Raw genomic sequence first — 24,495 nt, forward strand, 5'->3', positions numbered from 1 at the left:
CCAGCTCTAGCAAAGAGTGCTGTCTTGCTCAAGGCGTCTTAGCGAGTTCTTGAAAATGGTTATTATTGGTTTGGTAGGTTTTTATCATGCCAAAATCTCTATCAATTTATTATCCCCTTCGTCATTTAGTGTTGGATCCAATTGCCCTCTTCAAAGAGGTTTTAGAATCTTCGTCAAACCAGCACCCTCTTCTTTCCCTAGATCCTTGCTCTGGCCGGCCTGATGGATTTAACCAGGACGTCATCCGCACACAGACGATTCAGGGAGCATACTACGTGTGCAGTGGTGGACGGGCCATTGGTGGAGGATGGTGTGAACTTGGGCAACAATACCTGAAGTTTGACCAGGCTTGTTTTAATATCCCTGATCTGCCCCCCCAGACTCCCGCCCCTCGGGACCCTGTGCGTAAGTAGACTTTGCTCAAGACAAACTTCTTATATCTGTGCCATAATCGTCTTCAAACTTCATACACTTCTTTTTATTGTATTCTATTTATTATAATATTATATATATTATCTATTATTCTATTTATTATACAAACTGTCAACATCTATCACATTGTATAGAAATAAAAATAAAAGCAAATGCATTTTTAGAAGAAAAACTTATAAAGATAGATAATGCAAGAAAGCCTATTGCTCACTAAACTCTATTTGAGAAAATGCCAGATAGAGCACGCATATTAGAGTATAATAAAGTGCAAACAGTACACTGACCAACCTTATCCCACAATGCACCTGTTGTCAGCATTATTGCAACAGTCCAAACTTACTTATCAAACATCTTCAAACGTTTGTAAGAAATATAGCTTGGCAAATTGTTTTCAAACTCATTAAAGAATCCAAATTGTTTGATTCCTGTCTTTGGTAATTTTGCGATTGTAAAATCTACAACGGACTAAATGTCACTAGATATAAGTATGCAGATCTTCCTTTGAGGTGTGCTTGTTTTTTATTTCCAGCTTGCCATTTACAAGCTGTAGAAGATCGGGTTTCTTCTTTTATTCTTGGTGGAATGGAGATGGATTGCGCTGCTGGAACGGAGTTCAACCAAGCCACATGCGGTTGTTTATAGTTAAAGTAAGTGTATCCTTTCAATGTGATGTTTCAGAGTGTACCATTTATATAGAAAAACTTTACACGGTTTCACTGCGATCACTACCACACCTTTTCGTCGAAACATTCGTATACTAGGCGCCAACCGATGAAAGCGCATTGTTTTTAAGTGATGTTCTTTCTGCTGGTTAGAAAGCGATGTACCCTGGATGAATGGACTAATATCAGCGGAAAGTGTTAATTATAGAATAGCGTTTTAATTGTGTTAGTATGATACAATATTTTTAAATGATTTCAAGTGACTAAACACGATCAGTGTGTATTTTGAAAGATATTTTTCGTTTATTGCTTTCCAGTAAACTGTGAACAAATTATGGGACAATTTGTTAGAAACTGTTTTCCAAACAAGGCACTTAAATGTGGATGAGATGTCCTTTATTGAACAATGTGCATTCGCTATAACCATGCTTATTAGAACCTACAATCCAGCTCTCAGTGGGTTGCTTTGGCTTTTCTCCAAAAGATTTGTCGAGAATGAACATAGCAAGTTTGGAAATTTCATCAGATGTGACATAATTATGATTACGTCGTAACAGACAGTCGAATAAATAAATTAAATATGTTTTTCCTCCTCGTTTCAGAAATAGACGTTTCACCACGATCGTCTGCAAATCAGTGTTTCTGCAGAGTAATGGATGAAGATGCGAGGTTAAAAGTGACTGCTTTGAATTTTGGATGAGATAAAAATTTCGCGTAAATGTTATATTTGTACAGAATTTTATAGAAAAAAAATATCTATATGTTTTCAAATCTTAGTTTTCATCTATGGATTTATTTCTGGTAATTTCGTTATTGCCCTACCCTGCATGACCTTCAAAGGACCTGAAAAGACAATAATTTGAGAATAGAATCTCACCGGCCAAACCTTCGAAAAACGACATTTGGTAATATTGGTGTCGCTGTTCATGCAGTATCAACATTTGACTTACTGGTATTCCTCCAGTTTCGAGAGTCGTGATAGTGGATCTGTTACGGAAGACAACAGATTCTGCTGCCTTGTCAGCTCATGATAAGCTATAGATAATTTATATAGTAGTCGTTTATCAGTCTTTCCCGTAAACAGCCTCTAATAGATATAATTCACATACATGTTTTCCATTTATTTATATATTAGATTTGTTTTTTTCATTTGTGTTTTATACCGTATTCGAGAATATGTCACTTATACGACGGCGACCAGCATTATAAGAGGAAACCATGTATCAACAGTGCATGCTGTAACACCTATACTTGTACAGGTATTCTGATGGGTACAAATTGTGCCCTCCTTTTGGCTGAACTATACCTGTTCTCGAATGAATGTGCAGAAACTATTAAGGAGTCACCCTCTCCAGGTCGGATCTCACTCACTAAACAGTATATTGATGATCTGCTACCTTAAACAATCCATATATAGCAAAGGCTGTGAAAGATTTTTACCCACCTTCGCTGGAGTTAAAGGAAACCACAGAATCTACAGATGGTACATCTGATCTGGACCTGTATTTGTTAAAGGTCAAAACGGTTTCCTCTCTCAGACGCTACAAGAGGGATGACTTCCAAAAAAAAAAAACTGCTGTGCAACTTTTTGTATGAGCCCCTACGTGGATTAAAACAGTTTGCAAGGTTTTTTGCGTTTTAACCCAAATAAACTCAAAAATATTACAGTCAATCTTTAAATAAACAAGTACATAAACTTGTCCAGAGACCATATAGCCTTAAATGAATGCTTGGTTAAGATCGGTGAGGTATTATACAAAGTAAAGTCTCGAAAACAGGCTGGGAACACCGAGTGCTGTAGGCTGTTGTCAGAGCTGGCCGTAAGTGGGAAGCTCTTCCAGCAACCTGCGGATGGTCGTGGGTTACCTCCGGGCTATGTCCAGTTTCTTCCCACTATAATGCTGGCCGGCGTCGTATAAGTGAAATATTCTTGAGCACTGCGTAAAACACCAATCAAAGAAATAAACCAAAGCAAATAAATAGTCGAAAAAATGTTTACACCATGCATTGTAGATTCAGTAACTTTGTTTGAGAACACGTTTGTGAACACGTTACAGCTGGAAAGTGGATATAGGTCAGACAGTCTAGATTAACTGTAAGAAGGAGGTGTAATCCCAAACCCAGCCCTGGGCATAATTGAATTTGTTGATCCCTCCTATCTCTCTTGATGAAAATATGAAGCGGTTTGTACAGCATCATTTCCATTGAGACCACTTGTCCACCAGTATGCATGGTGTGAATATCTGTACGTCAGGCGATAAAAAGCTCATCTGTAGCTTGCCAATAGTCAGTGGTTTACCACATGTATTCCAACTCCATCCACAAAACGTCTTGAGTATGGCATTGAATAGTGATCAAGCGAATGTATACGTTATTTTCAGTTTTAGCCGCATTATACATGAACGAATCTTCCAGAAATATTTGCATGTCACGCGTGGAAAACGTCGCCAGTAACTTTAGACAGGTCTGCTGCTTTACTTGTTTTGATTGGGATGCACTTCCTTCTCTACACACCGGTGACACACTGGTTTTGTAACCAACTATAACCTTTTGTCCGATAATCAGTTGAATTTGTATACAGATGCAGCTCACAGAAAACTTTCGGAAATATCTCCAGCTATCGACCCGATTTTATGTAATGATCGTGTCTGTGGTTGTAAACATAATTATATTATATCTGACTTTTACTGTGAAATTGTTCAGGCGATTAATAAGGCGGTAATAGAAACTGTGGCTAAAACGTGTAGGTAAGAGTACATTTTACTTGGGTGGTCAGACTATGTTGAAGATCTATATTCCCTTCCTAGAACAACATTTCTAAATTGGAAGGAATAAGGCAGCCCGAGGAGTGAAGTTATTGCTGATAATATGTGGAAAATAAAACGACAATTTAAATATGCCTAAGGGGTCTGTCGTGTAGAAGAAAAATGCACCAAAGCACATAAAATGGCAGAAGCATTGACACAAAACTCAGCTGATGATTTGTGGAAAGAAGATAAAATATCCAACAATAAGTGTACAGCTCACCCTAGTAGAATAGATAACGAGGAGGGTGAATTAGAAATTGTTAACTTGTGGCGTGGTCAGTTTAAAGGCATCTTAAATTGTATCAGAGGTGATATTCATGAAAAGAGTGTACCAGACAAATTGGTCTTTTCATTCGCCTAGTCAAATATGTGAAGTAGTTTCTAATACGAAAAGAAATAAGTCACCTGGTTATGACGACTTAGCTGCTGAACACAATTGCAAAATGCACCTCACATATTATTTGTTCACTTATGTGTTCTCTACAAATTCCAAAGTTGTAATAACTCCTATTAACTAGAACAAAATGGGTAATACTAATGAATCTGATAACTATATGCCAATTGCTTTAGCAAACGTAGCTTCAAAGACTATTGAACATGTCATTCTATATCAATGGGAATTAAATTGCTATAGTGCCGACCTACAGTCTGATTTCAAACGTGATCACTCCACTGACCACTGTATTTATCTTCTTAAAGAGGTAGTTAACTTTGACAGAAATAACGGTAGTCCTCAACTGGTATGTTTTATGGGCGCCAATAAAGCGTTTGACTAGGTAAATTTAGGACGTTTTTGCAAAAACTCATCAACAGTAATGCACCGTTATATATTATATATCTGCTGAATATTTGGTTCAATGCCCAATTGTGTGCCGTTAAACGGGATTCAGCCATTTCACAGTTCTTTACTCCATCAAATGGGGTAAGTCAAGGTGGGGGTTTTGTCACCTGCTCTTTATTCTGTATATTTATATGATATGGATGGATGTTTAAGTAACGCTGGTGTCAGGTGTAATATTGCTGGACGTTTCATAAACCATTTGTTTGTTATGCCCATCGGCAAAGTCTTTCCAGCGTTTGCTAGACATCTGCTCTGACTTTTCAATCTCACGTGATATTCTTTATAATTGTAAGATAATTGCTTATGAATAACGCCCAAAATCTATAATAGCTTCTTATCCCCGGCTGTAAGGTTCGTGGAGCCATCAAACTGTATGTGCGTAAGTACACACGATTTTAGTGATAGCGATGACATTGACGGACAAGGCAGAAAACTTTGTATTACAGTGAACATCATACTTTGTAAGTGCAGGGAGTGTTCTCTTATTGTGAAGAAAGCGCTGTTTAAGTCGCATTGTTGACATATTTATTGTTGTTCACTGCGGTCATTATATTCCCAGAAAAGATTAACAAAATGAAAGTAATGCGTAAAAATGCATTCAGGTGGATGATGAACTCAAAAAGCTGCTGTAGAGCTTGAGAAATGTTTGTCATGCACACGATGATGTGATTTGGAGATACTCCTTGTTAACGAGACTCGAATCCAGTAACAGTCAAACGATAGCTACTGTAAGGACCTTAGATGTCCGTGTTCATTCCGTAATATGTGCTAAGTGGAGTCATACTCTGTATTAATACACTATCTGGTTATAAGCTGTCATCATATGTAATCTCAGTATTTATTATCACATATGTTTGTATTTTATGGACTGGAGCTGCAATAAAACCTAATAATAATAATAATCATAATAATTAACCCGGGCAGTGCAGTTTGCTCGACCAGTAGACCCGACCGCCATCATATAAGTGAGCAATCCTTGATTATGACGTCAGGCAACAATAAAATAAATACATAAATAAATACATAAATTGATCTCATGAAGTGAAATAGATTTAATTTCCATGGGTTTTCTGACACGTCTTGCACTGTTTTTTTTTCTTTTTCTCTCTCTCTTTTTCTTTTGCTTATATAATTTCCTTGACGTTTCCCTCGCCATTTATAATGAAACAAAACAGAGTTAATTTTAAGAAGACACTCATCAAACCATATCATGACTGTGTATGTTTTCCAAATATAATATCCGGATATCCGGCATGATTTTATCTGAACTTGACTTCAGTTCATAATTATCAGACTTATCGAGGAGCTGTTGTTGTTTTGGAGATATCTCGACAGTCAACAGTGGCTAGATGCGGGCTGAAATCTGACCCAAGAACACCCAGTGAGTGATTGAATTATAACCAATCAATCACAATGCCTCTCGGCAGCTTCGACTCTCAATATGCCTAATTGGCTGCCATGGTTACATCCACGAACATATACAGGTTAAAAAGATACATGTACAAGCTTTATTGCTAGCTTAACCCTTTTTAACCGCTCAATATTAGATGATGGATCTGTAATGTTAACCGTTGTCAATCGGGATCTGTGCAGTAGGTGACGTCCGTATTATGTTTTATTAAATTGGATTTGAAACGTTTCAACACACTGCAATGGCCAAGTGGTGAGATCACCATTCTCTCACAGGGAATGGGGTAAAACGTAAAGAAAAGCAAACAACTGTTTCCAATGATGGCGGGCAGACGCAAGGAATGCTCTACACGCTTACATTTAATGACTTTCCAATGATAGTTTACAAGTGATCGTAAACATGCATCTCTGTTACGGTTTCATTGCAACTATTCATGTCCCCAACGTGGAGATATCTTTTGTATTTGTAAGATTCATATTCCGGAGGTCGGAACGGGTTTCCAGATAGAGTTCCTCCAACCAAACGGCCGCCCAGCGTAAGTTTGAGTGCATACGATTTGTCTTGCACTATACATTTCTGAGTGCATGGTCAGACGGACACGATCAGGATCTGGGCGCATATTTGGGTCGATCAAAATAAAGGGTTGAAACTGCGGCTTTTCGCCACGACGGAAGAAAAGGCTAACTGATCCACGCCTATGCTATTTGACTTTATCCCAGTAACAAATTTGTGGTGTTTTGGGCGATATCGTGGGCTCATACTGTTGTTGTTGAGCGTAAATGAGCAGGAAATTTTGAATGTAACAAAGCGATATGGCCTCGTGCAAAGTAAAACACAACACGTATTGTATGGGACTGGCAATGTGGTGTTGTTTCCGCATGCATCAATAAATAAAGGGAGACAACCAAAGTATCGACTGCTGCAGCGAGTCAATCGGTTTCTGGATACATCGATGCTGATGTAAGGGCACATAAAAGGTGTTATTCTAATCGGTAAAACGGCCGTTTGGGACAAACATTTAAACCATGAAGTTAAATTTTAATTATATCTCGGGGAATCAGGTTCCAGTTTCTGTAAATTAGAATCATATCATACGACTATAAACAGCTTTGTCTATAGCTTCACCATATTAATACAAACTCTTGGCTGCTTTTGTCAGGTATACCAGGACGTTTGTTTTATATATTTTTCAGATACTTTGGTTTTAGAGACATTTTGGTTTTAAGTGGAATTTATATTGGAACTACTAACCTGGAATATTAATTATAATGACTGTTGATAAAGACTGACGATTACTACTGTACTACGGGTTAAGAAAGGTATCTAAATTTCTAAACATTATATAACATAATCAAAAACATAAAAACGTTTAATGTTTCTTATGTAGGCATAATTGATTAAAGGGAGAGAGAAAATAAAATTACACGAAGTTCACATGAAAGAGCACGAAAAAATTATTATTTTCAATGTGTTTTTTAATTTTTTTTTAAAGAAAAAGACACCCAAAATACTTTTTGTATGATATTGATATATGATATTTGGGACCACCTGCTAGTATATATTGTCTTTGCGTGTTAAATGTATAGATGAAACCATTAAATCACTGACTTCACACTGCATGTTGTTGTGTCACAGAACACAATATTATTACTAATTTCGGTTTTTGGATTGGTGTTGAAGAATTACGTTTCAGTGATGTACGGTGGTGGTCAAGTTTATAGATGATGAAAAGTTGACAGAGCCCGGCGAAACCACCGCATTTCACGATGCACCTAGCTGTATAAGCATGACGTAAAAGAGCAGCCGATTTAGGGACAGCTGGTTTCGAACTGTGACTGTGACTGTGGCTGTATGGAGCAATTAACGTTATGTCCTGAACATGCACCCTATTGGGGTATCCGTGCTTCAAGCCGACACATGACCATTAAAGACGCTTGATCGAGTCCCGCTTTCGCTTGTTCGGTTGCGACTTTAAGTTAGGAAGTTTGTTAGATAAGTGGAATGGCTGAAGTATTCTTCATTTTGAGAGTCACCATCCAAAGAATATGGAAATAATACATGCATGGAGCGAAATAAAACCCCGAACAAAACAACAGCTCCACAAGTATAATAATGAATAACAATTATGCCAGATGATGACATAGAGAAGTGACATTCCGATTGTGGTTTAGGTACCTGACACTTAGTTGTCTGATTTGCAACACGGGTTAAAGGTATATAATTCTAGGAAAAGAGATTTTCAAGATCCCCAACTCCTTATTGTTCTCTGGAGCAATTCACGGTACTCGTGTGGTCGCTGGGGACCACTTGTCTGCCACCAATACAACATATGTTATACTCGGAAACTTCGCCAGCATGATTTATCGCACTCGGTGCCTTACTCCTGGCAATCCGGTTTTTTCCCTCTCTAATATACTTGCTGCCATCATATATGGGTAAAACTTCTTGAGTACGACATTAACCAACAATCAAAAACAAACTATTCATTTGACAGTAGAATAGCGTCACAAGCACATCCGAGAAGATCTCGACTTATCTATTTTGTTATTTCTGATTTCAATTATACGATGGCGATCGTATGTGTACGAGGAGGAAAACAGAGAGACTGGAGGAAACCAACGGCTTTTGGGAATTTACTTTCCGACTTGTTACGCACAAATATTTTATCCGCATAGAAAGCGAATAGTGTAAGCCATTCCCAAGAAAACCCTTCGCCGCGTTATTGCCTCCAAGGCTCCAAGACCATGGGAGTGGCGGGATCTGAAGGACCCCTTTTTTACCATTATATTCCACGACTCACTCACAGACTGTCGAAATGAGGGAACAGGCGCCTAATTCGCTCACCACCTTCCCATGCAGTGCACAGTCATGTACAAAATTGCCTTGGGTCATGCTATGATAAGCCCTTAATAGCTGTAACCACTCTTATCTGTGTCGTAAAACTTATTTTTTCCACCTGAATATCCCTTGTGAATAAGGCAATCAGGGAAACTGTCGAGTTTGATGGTTTTGAACAACTTGTGTTGATGCGTTATTACGTTATTACGAAATCGACCGGAATGTAACGAAACGAGGCACAAACGAACTGAAATGGAGATTTGTCAATCATGCATATAGACTCCGCCTTCTAGGTAGATTCTGGCCACCTACCTAGGAATGCCTCCATACAAACTCAAAATACCCTTACCCTCTTTGTTTTATTTATTTTCGGAGATTAACAAAAAAGAACACTGACATAAGTTTTGAAACTTATCACAGAGCTGATTGTGTAAAAGTAAATTAGCCTCAAATGAAGGATAACGTTGTTGTTTTTTAATATAGCTTTTTTGTGTGTGAGAAAGAAAATAAGACACAGATTCACATACCAGTAATGGACATTTACAAACCTCCACAGAACAATGGCCCACAATTCTATTTCCCTGGGGGGTCTGAGTGAAATGCATACAGGCTGACGAGAGATAGGCTGCTAAACGGTCGGTATTGTCAAAGGTGTGACTCAATCACAATACGTGTAAATTTTTAACAAATAAACTATTTCATGCACAATTAAATGTATAGTCGCGTTGTTTTCAATAGCTTACCTTGCAAAATATAACTATTTGATGTTTATATGATATTTGATGTAAAAACCAAGATAAAAGACACCAAACAGGTTTTCTCCTGAAAAGTAGTCGATTTTTGCAATTAAGTCCCTCCCTAACTTCAGTTCTGACCAATCGTATGTTCAAACTTTTGCAAAGGGATGACTATAAAACAAACCATAAGATGCAAATCAAACATTACCTGTAGAGGATCCGCCAGAGTGCAAGCACAAGGTGAGTGATAACTTGCGCATATATTTTACATATACGTCATAACAACTGTTATGAAAACGCATAATTGATAAAAACGTATTTGAATCATATGGGTCTTCTAAACTATTTCAACGATCGCTTCATGAATCTCTTTATGTATGAAACATTTTGATAAGTGATCTAGAACACAGGTTTTTTTGTTCTCACACCACCTTCTTCAGCTGAGAAGGCAATAGAATGTTTGGTCAGATATGAATCAAAGTTAATGATCAAGAGGATAGCGTTTTTATTGTGTGACTCCACCTATCAGAAACTAGTACCTTAAGAACGCAGTAAGGCGTTTACATTTATTTAACTATTTGACTAAAGTTTAAAGCCGCACTCAACATATCGTCACCTGTATATGACGGTAGTCATGTATATGAGTGGAGAAGTGCACCACATTTCGCCAAGTGCATAACAATCCTCCTCGGTGAAGACCGCAGCCGAAGCAACGAGAGCTTGAATTTAAACTCTTATCGTTATCTTATCGTCGCTCTTTAACCCTCTAAGCCTGCAAAGGCCTTAGAAGTTTATACTAATGGTAAAAGAAAACAAAACTTCATTGTGATAGTAGAAGCCATTTGTTCCAAAGAGAACTAAAAGTTAAACCAAACTGACACTATAGTGACCAATAGACCAGATAGGAACTAAAATTTAAGCCCAACTTCGACTTAATAGTAGTGGTCAGTTGTTTAAAAAGACCTAAAAGTTTTTCCGTCTAAATGGTGGGAGTCAGTTGATTAAAAAAATCTGACAAACAAGACAGAAATCAGTAATCACTCACTCCAAAAAGCTAAGATAAATTTAACGTTATAGTTTAACTGGAAGACTCAGTCTAAATGGACTCATTGTTCCAAGGCTTATTCAGAGACACAATTAGTATTAGCTTTTGCGAGAAGTTCTGGTATTCCATGGCTTATGCGTTCAGATAGTACCCGTGTGTTTGACATGTATCCCTCGGGAATTATTTAGTGTAACACTTGAATAGTCATTTTTCGTTAAAATTACAAATTCCTAAAATTAGAAAAAACTATTTTTCTTTTCTTTATTGTTTACTGTTGGCCTTATTTATTGCCTGTTTGGAAAGTTACACCGTTTTATTGGCCCGTTGCCGATGATAATCGGCCTATCATAGTCAGTAACGGCCCTAAAGTAAGAGGGTCTTGAGCGTCACTAATTGATTTATCCACGGCTGCCGATCATTGATTAGAGGTCAATGAAAAAGTATAACGTCCGCAAACAATACTACTTTTTCATGCCATACATACTGATTAATAGGAAAAAAACAGATGTTGTAACCTCGTTTAATCTGACAATTAAGCCGTTTTGCAACAGTCTTTTGATCGATAGCAAGTCGCAGACAGAGGTCGTCCAATAAATAGGGCTGTTTCTTTCATTCAAATGGAGACTGACTTGATTCAAGCGAAAGCATCTTGACCCTATCACTCATCAGTACAGTTTAAATGCATTGTGATGTTTTTTGTCAGAATATCTATCTAACGTATTACACAGAATTCTAACCTCTTTAATCTGGATTCTCCGTAGAACTCTATTTAAGATTCATCAGGTACGTGGGAAGGTTTTCCAGCAACCTGCGGATGGTCGTGGGTTTTCTACGGGCTCTGCCGGTTTCCTTTCACCATAATGCTGGACGCCGTCGTATCAGTGAAATATTCTTGAGTACGGCGTAAAACACCAATCAAATAAATAAATAAATAAATAAATAAATAAATAAATAAATAAATAAATAAATAAATAAATAAATAAAATTCATCAGTTTCAAACATTGATTACATCTGTGCAATCACTGACGTCTCTATTAACCTTAACAGCAAGATTATTTATAGTTCACGCCCTCCTTACCTGTAACACTACGTCTCCAATGCAACAGGTGCTTTGATAAACAAAAAACTTAAAATGATCACAAAATTCGATGTGGGTAACAACATTAGTTAATCAGTAAAAATTAGTGAGATTATTAAGGATTGCTTGATGAAGAGAAAGCACATAACTAACCAGCTGCTTAAAACTGACTCTCTCCCTCAGGCGTTATAAAAAGCCTCACGTGATTTAACACTGATAACGAGAAAAGGTGCATATATGTGTAAGTTATTATAGTCAGCATTTGTAACCTTCGCCACAATTCCTTAGAGCTGCAGCCTTTGAAAGCCCATTATACCAAACCTGCCTGTGCAAAATTTCCTCTGTTTTTTCTTTCTTTACTGATTAAAAAGTTTGACACATACATGTATACATACTGATATGTTCTGCAGTTTTCACGTGTGTTTTTATTAAGGTTCTAGTTTAAGCTCTAGCGAGTTTACTTATCTTAATTTATGCTCTTATCTTAAAAGAACCCCACAAAACCTATCTGTATCCTCTTAACTTTATTAGCTGTCAGTTTTATAATTAGCTTGTTATTTCAAGCGTTTTTGTTCTCTGATTGCAGCAAGCATAGACCGGGAAGAATGACTCTATTACCATTATGTACGTTTGTTTGTCTGTCCGTCCTGGTGGTGAACGCTCAAAATGAGATCTTCAGACCCATGGTTGAAGCCAGACCTGTCAGCGATAATGAAATGGATGCAATTGTTGGTATGTAAAATAGAACTGAGGCATGTCTGCCCTTTGGCAGGCTACTGAAGAACGTTCCCACTCACGACGTAGAGATACCCACACGACAAGACAGGTGGTCTTCCACAGATATTAGAGTTAGCGAAAGGCAACATAAACTTCGCCGACGCTTAATGCTACCAAATATTGGCCCCACAAGAAGTGAAACTTTTGACCTCACGTGTTGCTTTAGTTTGTAACGTTTTAGACGCTTGAATCCAACGAGTTGTTTTCCTCGTTTTCCTGACGTCCTCATTATTGACCAGATTAACTCTCTCATCGTTATATATTTGCTATATGTTTGCCATCATTGTACATCAAACAGGTCAAAAGGTGAAAACAGTTACAGTTTTGACAATCTTAAATCTTGGTAAGGCCGTGGACCAGTATAGTTAATTCTGTCGATGCAAACCGTACTGCGAAGATCATTGCGAAACGACGCCATTCACACCAAAAACAAGAACCCCGTTATGCCGGTTAATGTGAGAAATCGCATCTAAGTACTTCTAGACCCGTCACGTCTAAAGAATTACAATGAATTACATGAATAGCTAGGATAATACCCTAATTTAGGTAAATTGACAAAACGCTGTATTTCACCGGTTACATGAGACAATGGTGTGACCATTTGCGATCTATCACACTTCCTTTCCTGCTCTCGTTCTACTTTCGGTGCTGTAGTCTAAAACCACCCAACTACAATACGTCACATTGTTCCTAGATATGTTTTTTCAGTTTGCTTTGGTATATCTTTTAAATTTCAGCCGAATGCATTCGCCGTATAAACATCAACAACACGATCGCTCATAGCACTCGTGTTCCCTCGGACTGCAGTGCGTTCGCCTTTTGTGAGCATCCGGACACGGGTGTTGAACCCACGCTGATGTTGTGCCCTGCCGGTCTGTTCTTCAACGATGACATGGATGTACTGACATGTGTGAGACCCGCTCAGGCGAATTGCCCTGCCGCGGAAGGTAAGTATATATAGGTGTTTGGCAGTTTATTTGTGCGATCGGTGACTTCGGATAATCCAACATTAGTGATTTTTGTAAACCCCTCCATTTTGTACTGGACGATTTTGTTTATCGGGTCAATCTTTAAAAGACACTTCGTTGATGAATGTTATAAATAACAGATAAAACAGGTGTGACCAGACTGCAACGAAGAATTATGTAGATTTTTACATTTCGAATAAACAAAAATCCAGCAGTCTATGTGATGAGTACAAATCGAGCACTGATCTGCAGTTGGGTGTAAAGATTATGAGATTAAAGTCCTTATCTAATTTAAAACAATTCCGAAGTCAAGCCAAAATTGACTTTCCGTGTTAAGTCCGAACAAATGCGTAAGTTTTCATTCTCCTTTTATGGTAATTGATACTGACCATCAGGTGTTTTTGTACTTGCGCGTGATGAATGTGCAATATCTCTTATTGTGTCGTAATTTATGCTCAAGCGGAAGTAGAGCTCTTCAAGAAGCGAGTGATTTCAAATTTCAATGGCACGTCATCGTGTTGTTGTTTCATAAGCGGTATATTCTAAAAAGGTTTGAGAAAAAATAAACGTCTATAGCGTTATTTACAGCATTTTCTTTAGGTCATAGCCATGACCCCCCAACTCCCCACGCCCCCATCCCCGAGAAAAATATTTTACAATTAGCTTCCCGAGTGTTATTAATCATGTCGACGTTAGATACGTTAGATTACCTTGAAAACACGCTTTTTATCTAACAACTCTTTATTTAAATAAGAGATGATAACATTTTATCTTTTCATTTTTTAAAAATATATCATTACTTAGAATTAACAACAGAAGAAATTGTTTCTTGCTGATATATTTATTTATTGATATATGACTTCTTTTTGTGCAGTTTTTACTATCACAAACCACTAAAGGTGTATTAAGTAGAGAAATGTAGATTGCATTGTCAGCTGAAGGCTGTCGATTGCATCATCACAGATTGTGTATCGACGATGGCAACTATAGGGTAATAATGCGGATAAGATTGGAAAGTGATTGCAAGCTACGTGCTCAGCATCACCGCTTGTATTGCTCCTGTATCAATGAAAATTAAGCTTAAAGGTTTGTGCATTGTTTATTTTCAAAGTTCTTTTGGGATTAATGTTCAACGTCCATTATTGCAATAAATGACATTGCGCGTTCAATTCGCCAGTGGGTCTTTGCCACACCTGGGGTCTGTTATACAAAGTGCGTCGAAAAACTATACGACGAGCGCATTTACAATGATAAAATAATCGATTATATGCCTGTTATGGGGCCTAGGTATCTATACGTCTAAATTCAGCCATAACCATTTGCTATAGGTATCCCTATACCATTCTACGGGGGAGTAACACTTTTCTTTCACAGATCCCTGCTCAGGACGTCAAAACGGGTTCATCCAGGACGAGGTGCGCAGTCAGGCGTTTCAGGGAGCTTTTTATCAGTGCCAGGGAGGAAGGGCAGTTGGTGGAGGATGGTGTGACTACGGTGAACAGTTTGGAGGAGGCAACCAAGCATGTTCAGCCATACAGGACAGACCCGTTCCGACTCTCGCACCCAGAGATCCATCCGTTAAGTCTATGGTCAGAACGTTCGATTCTCTATAGGTTACATTTGATGGTTTGGGAATCTGAATGATATTTCGATCAATATTTCACTAATACAACCGTGTTCAAAACTGTCCCGAGGTTAGACACCGTATCAAACCAAGATCCAAGGTTATTCTAAACTTTCCAGAATACTGTTCTTTGCTCAAATGCACAATCGGTCGTTTTGTATTCTGACGTGAAATCTGACCTATTATTCAAGAATTTTCAACTAAGCTGCAATTTGCCCTAAACTTTCGTGATGAAACAAACTAAGCCCCTCTTTAGAGTTTGTATTCAAAAATTCAGTGCCAAAGTCAAGGCTGGGAACACGAAGGCAAAGATAAACTTGATTGGAGTTTCAGTTCGTTTTTGTTTTCAGTTTAGGCACACAATCCGGGTGAAACCCATAACTTCCACAGATTTAGCGTTTTTGGCATCTAAAAATCTCTATTTTATTGTCCTGGGTGCAATAGAGGCAATTTTTGAAATTGTTATATATCTGCTTTTAAATTATAAATGTGGTCCCATTGGTGTATACGATATGCTACCTTAGCGCTGTTTCAAATAAATTTTAACTCTTGCCTTTGCACACATTGCAATATAATGGTCCTTCCCTATAATTATTTGTTCGATTCCTGTTTAACTTCATACTCACCAATGATCTGTGAGGGTGAATCTACAAATTCCTTGTCCTAAGGCCAGGTTTGAACTCACAACTCTTTGGTTCTATCGACTGAAAGATATGCAAGCAGCTAAATAATTCGGCTTCTTCTCAATATTGTCACATATAGTAAGTAACAGGTGTGCTCTTCTCTCACAGCTTGTCACTTGAGGCCTGTTGATGGGGCACCCTCCTCGTTCCTCCTTGGGGCAGAGGTCATGCAGTGTGCTGGCGGTACCACGTTTGACGCTGTCAGTTGTGGATGCTCGTAAGGTAAGAAACATTCACAGATAAGTTTTGAGGCTATTATGTTGACCCTGTCCCATCAGATAGATATTTTTTATTTTTGTCTTACTGTTTTGCTAACTGACTCATTTATAATAGTCGTCACGATTTAACTGAAATACATCAGAGTGGTTAAACCTCAATTCATTCATTCATTTATTATTTGCAAACATTTCAACGCACGGCGTGCACATGTATTTCTTTTAATTACTCATATGTTGTGTATTATATTCCATTGCCCGTTTTATTTCCCTTATATGTGTTATGTTTATTTTTTGTCTTGCAGGGCCGTATCACAATTGGATGAAGATTACCCACACAGTTTATAGTTTGCGTGCAAAGCCTTTCGAAGCCATGCAGTTGCAGGAATTTTATTGGATACGCCTATCCTTAATTTCTCTTAATATGAGTCCATTCAATAAAACCTGATTAAACTGTTAATCGATTACGTCTCTTCTGTGTCCCAGTTTTCTATAACCCTCCTGTTTGCCTTAATAACCCATCATATTTTCAGACGACATTGGCACGTCATCAGATGAAACCACGTGGAGTGAGGTGCACATCAGTTTGACTCAGTAAAAAAAACTGTTTAATTTCAGGGTTCAGGTTTTCAACTATTGGAGAGGGTGAAACTTAGATAAAACTTAGATAATTTGTCACCTTATCTCGTAATATTAACTATTATTGATTTATTAACTTAGGATTGATTGAATGATCGATTGATTGGTTGGTTGATCGATTCCCAGCCCTGGTCTGATGTCCTCTCTACTATAAGCCAGTCGACTTTATGTAAATTATCCTTCTGTGTGTTTATCAAATAAACAGCAAACATCAATCGAGCGGTTGAGTTTATTTTTAATAGTTTATTTTTGCTTCTGTCCTATGGCACGCAGGATGAATGGATACATTAACCCTATTAAATAACCAGTCAACAGTGACATCTTGTCCTTTTAAAATAATCGAAATGTCAGAAAAGTTATCAGGCTAATGGTAATATTTATTTACTTCATTTTATTGGTGTTTTACGCAGTCTTTAAGAATATGCAAGGTAATAATGAACAGAAAGTGATATTACAGTATAACATTTGTTTTAGTTTGCGAAAGCGACAGAGGAATATCCAGGAAGGCTATAGATATCAGTCCAACCGAGCACTTTAATCAATTTTTGGAGCTACTTTTTCCCTTTTAGTGGGAAATGGTAACATGAATACTATGTATAAGACACAAGATCCGGCAGTGGATAAGAAATCAGTAAATTGCTCGTCTCACTGGTTGTGGGGCGTTAATGACAGTAAGCCGTCGACAATGCTCGTATGGCCGTTTGCAAAGCCTCATGTTCCTCCAAAAACACTGGCTTCCCATCAGTCTATGTGTGCATATCTATATACGTCACACGTGGCAAAGTTCGTCAGTAGTTTGTGACAGGTTAGTGGTTTACATCTGGCACGCCGTTTTCGTTACATAACCAAATGTTTTCCCCAAATATTGTACTCATACATGTACGTCACATGTGGTGAAGATCGTTTGTAACTTGCCAAAGGTCGGTCGTATACGTCTAACACTTCGTTTTCCTTCACCTATAAAACTCGCATCGTGTAAGTGAAAAATCCTTTTTGTAATTCTTCTCAGTAACTATAAATCATTCAATCATTTAATCAGTCTTGCTAAGAAAGACCAATTTTTGTTTGTAGTTTGTAGATTATTACCAGACCATGCCGATACGGGGGCATCTGATACGGGGGTACTGCATGTTTGTATCATGAGAAGGCCTCTTTCAGTGATTCTACAAACAAACGAAAGTTGGAATAATGTTTCCATATTAGAAATTTATATTTTATATTTATTCATGGAAGATTGCATATACAACCTGTACAAGATCGAAGAGTTATTTTTTGTAATGTATGACATACCCAACATAAATTAGCTGGAATTATTGCTTAAATATATCTCTGTTATTTACTGAGTGACCGAGTACTGTCAAAAAACAGCTATAATAAGCGTAGACATGTTAATGGATAAAGAGTAATTCAGTAAAGGTGTCTGTCTCACATATACAATTAGCCCCGCTAAATCTCGTATTTTCCCGTGTTGTTCAGATTAATGCCACACATGAGAGTTTGTACACGAGACTATTAAACAGAGAGCATTTCTGGATAACTGAGATCTTAGACTGACTATAAATACACCTATATAGATACACGAAAATTGAGGATTTACTATCTCCTTGGCAACTTAACCTTATATCTAAATCCGTACAAAGGAGTCCTGACGAAATCTCGCTCTCGCGCGTCTTCAAGTGTTGACGCAAGATTCGGGACATTGGATATCCCCTTGATGTTCGGATAAATAAGACATTTCAACATTATTAAAAGTAAAACATTTATAAATTTCCCGTAATGGTTGTATCCCTGAACGATAAAGAGAATGGAAGCCCTCCTTTTCGGCCTGATAAATGACGTTCATTGTGCACCTCTACCGTTGATCGCCTGCATCCTGAAAATAGAAACAGACATACGTGTAAGTTTTTTTTATTTTATGCTCTGTTGCTGAAAACACGGGCTTTTATCTTTTCAAGTATCACCTATTTTGCTTTAAAATAACACCGAAAGTATAAAACTCCAACCAAATTCATCAGTTGATGCAGGCAAGGTTTTACCGTTAATGACGTCCTCCGCGCTTATCACGAAATCCTTGACACATTTCAAGGTTAGTTAGTTCCTTGTAGATCTGTTATTTGACCTTCGCACACAAAATTGCATTTGCATATTTTAAGATCAAGTTTCAGTGATTAACAATTAGTTTGACCTAATTAAAGTTTACTCAACTAACACAACAGAAAAACAGTCCTCAGACTGAGAATTCCTCAGACTCTAGAATTATTGGATTTGGAGCCATATAAAGTTAATCATTTGAACCAATACAGCGCTGGATTTCGTGTTGTTGTGAGCTAAGCTATACCAAGATGATGATAACTTCCTTGCCTTAATAAATACTAGGAACTAATACCTTAATAAATAGTCATGAAAAACATATCACGTACCTACGTATATTTAAAATGCATGAATAATGATGGTAACTTAGTACAACGTATTTAACACTGGGTGAATAATGTATAATATTCAAATTACGTTGCTGATATATTCAAGCAAATTTTCAACAGAAGGCTTTGGTTATTCCTCTCAGCGACGGCATTCAATATGCAGTACTACATTCTTGGGTAAAGAACAAAAGACAATCACAAGAAACGCCTTTGTATAGATACTTTCAAGCTAGACAACTTAAGAAAGGTCCTTCCACATTTCACCGGGTACATGATGATGTATATCAAGGTGAATGATTTGTGCTGCTGTGTGCAACTGTATAAGTTATCTCATGTATGCTCATGGGCAAGCTTATTGTGCTGCTGTGTGCAACTGTATAAGTTATCTCAAGCCACAGATACACCAAGAAAGAAAATAGCGAGTATTCCCCGCCCAAAACAATTACGTCCGCACAAGTCGTGTAATATGTCACTGTTTCTGTATAGTTGTGTTCCTTAGGCAAAGATTTAGCGCACACGCTTTTTGGAACCAGGCATCATGTAATAATGTTTAGTAGTCAATTTCAAAAAGTTGGGAGGACCAAGACTGGTCAGTCGACAGTGAACGAGTCTCCTGTGATTTGGTAGCGGTTTAGTATTGTCGGTGTGCGACAAAGTGCGATGGTTTCCTCTCGGCACTTGGAAGCCGTGGTTTCAGACATGACGTTACTAAATCGTGCGCACTGCATCTGCTTTTTATTTATTTATTTATTTATTTATATGATTGGAGTTTTACGCCGTACTCAGGAACATTTCACTTCTACGACGGCAGCCAGCATCATGGTGGTAAGAAACAGGGCAGAGCCCGAGGGAAAACCACAACCAACCGCAGGTTGCTGCCAGGCCATCTGCTTTTCACAATGGACATCTGAGACGGGAGTCAGGTGCTAGGCACAGGCCCAAGCCCGGTTGATCAAAACTGTTTGAAGACTTAACACCAGATTTAACTTTAAACCAAGTCTTTTGTACTTAGCCCAATTTTGTACCTAGCCCAAAAATAATTGCATAACAGTATATTAAATATGCGCTAATCCTGCTACAGTTTATATCCCAATACTTTAGAATTTGGTCAGCTGTATTGGCTGCTGAATTTGTCTAAAATCTTAATTATAAAACTGGGGGCCTCCGTGGCTCAGTCGGTTAAAGTGCTAGCGCAGCGTAATGACCCAGCAGTCTCTCATCAATGCGGTCGCTGTGAGTTCAAGTCCAGCTCATGCTGGTTTTGCGATAAGCAACCTTCGGAAGGTCGTGGGTTTCCCCAGGGCTCTGCCCGGTTTCCACCCACCATAATGCTGGCCGCCGTCGTATAAGTGAAATATTCTTGAGTACGGCGTAAAACACCAATCAAATAAATAAATAAATAATTATAGAATTGACTTAATGCCACTTTTAGATAACACACTTTCGAACAATTGAGTCCAATTACTGAGCACACGTCATGCCTGAACGCAGAAGCAAAAAAAAAACGGTTTCCCTGGGTTCACCCACAACTTTACATGCAAGTGAAATGAAAAGGTAACTAAATCTAGCCAGAACACCACTCTGAACAGTTTAGTATTGTAATATGTTACTTTTCTCTCCTTGGGTAATTTATGTCCAAACCAGTTAAACTTTGTCCGTTCTTGTAAAATAGAGTTGATTTTTAATTTGGCGAGGTTGATTAGGAAATGAGGTAGAAAGTTTTTGTAATATATTAGAGACTTTTAGTTAGATGTTACAAGTTCAACAACTTCTAATTTGTACTTACAAGTTACAAGCTAAATGTCTCTTGACAAGACTAACATCACTTTCCCATTTGAACACAACTAAAAATGATGAGCCCCGCCCCCACTCTACATGACCATAATATTTACCGTTGTGGATCCAGCTAGGCTGTGTCTCTAGTAATTATAAGTTTGAAAACACACAGGTACATTGCGCTTGATCAAACACCGTTCCTGGAGAGCAGCTCATTTCTATTCCACCGTTTACAAATTTAAACGGATCCTCAGCCACAGCAAACAAGGTACACTCTGAAATCAGTAATAAAAGGATTGTGATATAAAATGATGCTTATCAAAAAATTTATCAACAGTTTTAAATCTAGTATTTTAACGTATTGGTGTTTCAAAATATCCTTATGAAATGTACAAGTTGTTACTTTGCTTGTTACCTAATAGCGTATTATAGCTAGTATATATGATCTTGTATACCATACGGGGATATTTTTTATCCGTGGGTATGGATATAAACGTAATTAATATAAATCTAGAAGCTGTATGTCTGATATGCATTTTGTATGTTTTACTACTACACAGCCTAGTTCGACAGGTTTTTCGCCATTAAAAATATCACATCTACCCTTCAATGTTTCATTGTAAAACCTGATAGTTTCAGAGAGGCTCGCCTATAATCGAGATCTGAAGTTCAAGATGTTAACAACGCTAAAGCATCCTCATAATTCGCAGGCTATACTTGCCTTATTCGGCCACTCAATTTTGCTACACCTGTTTTATGTATCCCTATTATTAGGCCTTATTAGGCCTATTACAAGGATTGTGTAAGACATCCCTTTATTACATAAACCTTATGAGGCCTATTATAAGGATTGTGTAAGACATTCTTTTATTACATAAACCTTATGAGGCCCATTATAAGGATTGTGTAAGACATCCCTTTATTACATAAACCTTATGAGGCCTATTACAAGAATTGTGTAAGACATCCCTTTATTACATAAACCTTATGAGGCCTATTACAAGGATTGTGTAAGACATCCCTTTATTTCATAAACTACTTAGAATACATGCGACGTAAAACTCATATTTCCTTAGTTGAGAACGACCAGAAAGAAATTATTGGATTATTCTCTGAAGTAGTTTTTCCTGACATTCAAGCATAAATCTGAAGCATCGTGTTCTCTTCCTTTAACTGCGGTATCTTGTGTTACTTACCTGGAAGGGCAGCAGCAGTTGTCTGAGGTGGGACAAAGTTTGGAATGGGAAGGCATGGTTGACCAAAGTTTCCGAACTGTTCGCCCAGCTCACACCAGCCCCCGTTCACAGTACTGCCTCCTCGACAGAGGTAGTAAGCGGCTTGATTTGGCTGACTGCGGACGAAATCCTCATTGTAACCATCCAACAAACCGGTGCAGGGATCTGTTTCAAAACAACAACAACAATTGCGTCCCACACTAGAATACTTTGGTAAAAATTTCCACACATTAGGCCATCGTTGAAATCTATCCACCGGTCATCATTGAAAACTGTTTACTACTTTCTTTCTTTTAGACAATAGGCGGTTAACATAACGATTTGTTCTGCAGCAATTAAGAAATCAGGTTCGAATCCAGCTTTTCGGCTATACCTAACATGAACCCCATTGTATAAGTGAGAGGTGACTACGGCGTTAAAACCCAAGTCAATTTTAAAAGAATCAATCATATAGATATAATATACAGATAATGTATATGACTGTTACACCGGTAAAGAATATCGTTTCATATGTACGTCAATAGCCATTTACCCCACTCTTTACTTTACAAATAAGCAGACGATGGGGAGTGGACAAGGGGAGATAACGTCAATATAGTAGAATAAATGCTGGAGATAAGCGTAATATCGTTGACTATTAACGTTAATTAGTTTACCATCGATACATAGCGAACATTATGTTATAGTGTTTAGGCCTATGAAATCAAACGATGTATGGATGAGGTATAATAACTATATATTTATAGTCTAAATTATTGACAGATATGTCTCAAATACTGTCATGTATTTCTGTAAATGAAACAGTTTTTGAAAAACTAAGATAGTATTATGTTTGTATGACATTGTGATATGCGCTCGACCTTCTAACTGCCCTTGGATATTTCAAATCCAAGGGCATGTCCCGAGAATGAGGAAACGGGTGCATAACTTGGACGTTGGAATAGTTTTGACAGAAAAAGGACATAACTAATCCGGAGGTGCGTTCTTACCAACAGAGCTGACACAGGTGACTAGGCCTGGCCTGTTACAGGTGAGAATATTTGGCTCAAGGCTATCGTCAAACAAGAGACCCGCGGGGCAGTTCATGAGAGCAGGGATGACGCCCAATTCTGGGTGCTCACATACGGCGTACGCGCTACAGTCACTCGGTACGCTGACAAAGTGCGTCACGGTGTCGTTCTCAGCGATGCGACGCTGGCAGGCATCTGGAAGAAGAAATTGTGTCAAGTGTCAGTGTAATGAGCAAACTATCTGGAAAAAGAACTGAAAACTTTGATTTATTCTGTATAGTATAACTGTCTAGTTGAGAGTTTTTATTTCTCCCACTCGCTGCTAAGTCGAAAATCCAATCTCAGTGAAGTCAAATCTCGATGCCGTGCATGCACTTCCTATATTGACTTGTCGCTACGTTGGTCTACCAAAAAAAAAAAAAACAAAAACACCTTTACGCTATCAGCTAGTGCGCTATTATAGCCCAACAGAATTCTTGTTTTTGTATTTTGAAAAGGGAAATTCTGAATGGTGTTTGATTGGCCTTTCTAACCGAAGTGGGGTCGTCCCACGGGATAGAGGCACGTGTTACGTCAAATCTAGAAAGCAATATGCGTATAAAGTTAGTATCGGAAGCGGCCGCAAAATCTGACTGCATTGAGACTGGTGGCCAACTTTTCCATTTTCCATTTTAGGTAATGAAAATGTAAGAACTATTGTTTGGATTTGATATTCTTTCTAACGTATTAATAGGCATCTGATCTAGTTATCTCAGAATCAATGTACACATGTACATGTACCGCTCTATGGTTTGTGAATGATGGCCATTAAGTCACTTAAATGTAACAGCCTGAACGCTTAATCCAGAGCAGCGGTAGTTGGCAAATGGTCACACGTAATAGGTGAAATCTGGTCACCTTGCCACATCTTTAACCACTTATTTTCGATGATGTAATACATGTTTACAAACGTACCGATAATGACTTGCATTTCACCGTCACTGACGGCTCTAGCTGGTACCTCCGGTCTCTTCACGTTTTGACAGCGCACAACTGTGACGAACAGACAGACGCACAGGCTTGTGATTATAGTCCTCATTCTGACGGTTTACCTAAACGCACAAAAAAGTGAAAAACATAAAATATTAACAATACAAAGAACACAGAGTTTCCTTGTTTATTTGTTCTTATTTTTCTATAAAATTGAACGCCGTGACTGACAAATTTTCCCCTTGACGGCGGTCAGGTTTTTGGGTGAAGAAACCCACAGAAAATCGACGTTTTAACATAGCTGACAAACCCATTGGCAGCGCTGTA

The 24,495-nt window shown here is 38.1% G+C and overlaps 1 protein-coding gene and 1 long non-coding RNA gene across 2 annotated transcripts; one reads left to right on the forward strand and one right to left on the reverse strand.

The window, feature by feature from the left end:
• Window positions 1-289: 289 nt before the first annotated feature.
• LOC135467897 (uncharacterized) lies at window positions 290-1,826 on the forward strand. The gene is made up of 3 exons (XR_010444198.1): window positions 290-405; window positions 962-1,079; window positions 1,697-1,826. It is a non-coding gene; the product is annotated as an uncharacterized LOC135467897 (long non-coding RNA).
• A 19,253-nt stretch (window positions 1,827-21,079) lies between these two features.
• LOC135467147 (uncharacterized) lies at window positions 21,080-24,277 on the reverse strand. Its single transcript, XM_064744910.1, has 4 exons — window positions 24,154-24,277; window positions 23,179-23,394; window positions 22,151-22,354; window positions 21,080-21,229 (listed from the first exon to the last, which is right to left on the reverse strand). The coding sequence occupies exons 1-4, from the start codon at window positions 24,275-24,277 to the stop codon at window positions 21,105-21,107; spliced, it is 669 nt and encodes a 222-aa protein (XP_064600980.1). The 3' UTR covers window positions 21,080-21,104.
• Window positions 24,278-24,495: the final 218 nt, after the last annotated feature.

Source organism: Liolophura sinensis, chromosome 6 (genome assembly GCF_032854445.1).
Source record: "Liolophura sinensis isolate JHLJ2023 chromosome 6, CUHK_Ljap_v2, whole genome shotgun sequence".
Classification (NCBI taxonomy): domain Eukaryota; kingdom Metazoa; phylum Mollusca; class Polyplacophora; order Chitonida; family Chitonidae; genus Liolophura; species Liolophura sinensis.

Excerpts from the sequence above, each read along its gene's own strand:
- LOC135467147 (XM_064744910.1), bottom strand. The coding sequence starts at position 24,277 with ATGAGGACTATAATCACAAGCCTGTGCGTCTGTCTGTTCGTCACAGTT. Across the intron at positions 23,395-24,153 it reads TGAAATGCAAGTCATTATCG|ATGCCTGCCAGCGTCGCATC; the intron begins GTACGTTTGTAA and ends TTCTTCTTCCAG. Across the intron at positions 22,355-23,178 it reads CACCTGTGTCAGCTCTGTTG|ATCCCTGCACCGGTTTGTTG; the intron begins GTAAGAACGCAC and ends GTTTTGAAACAG.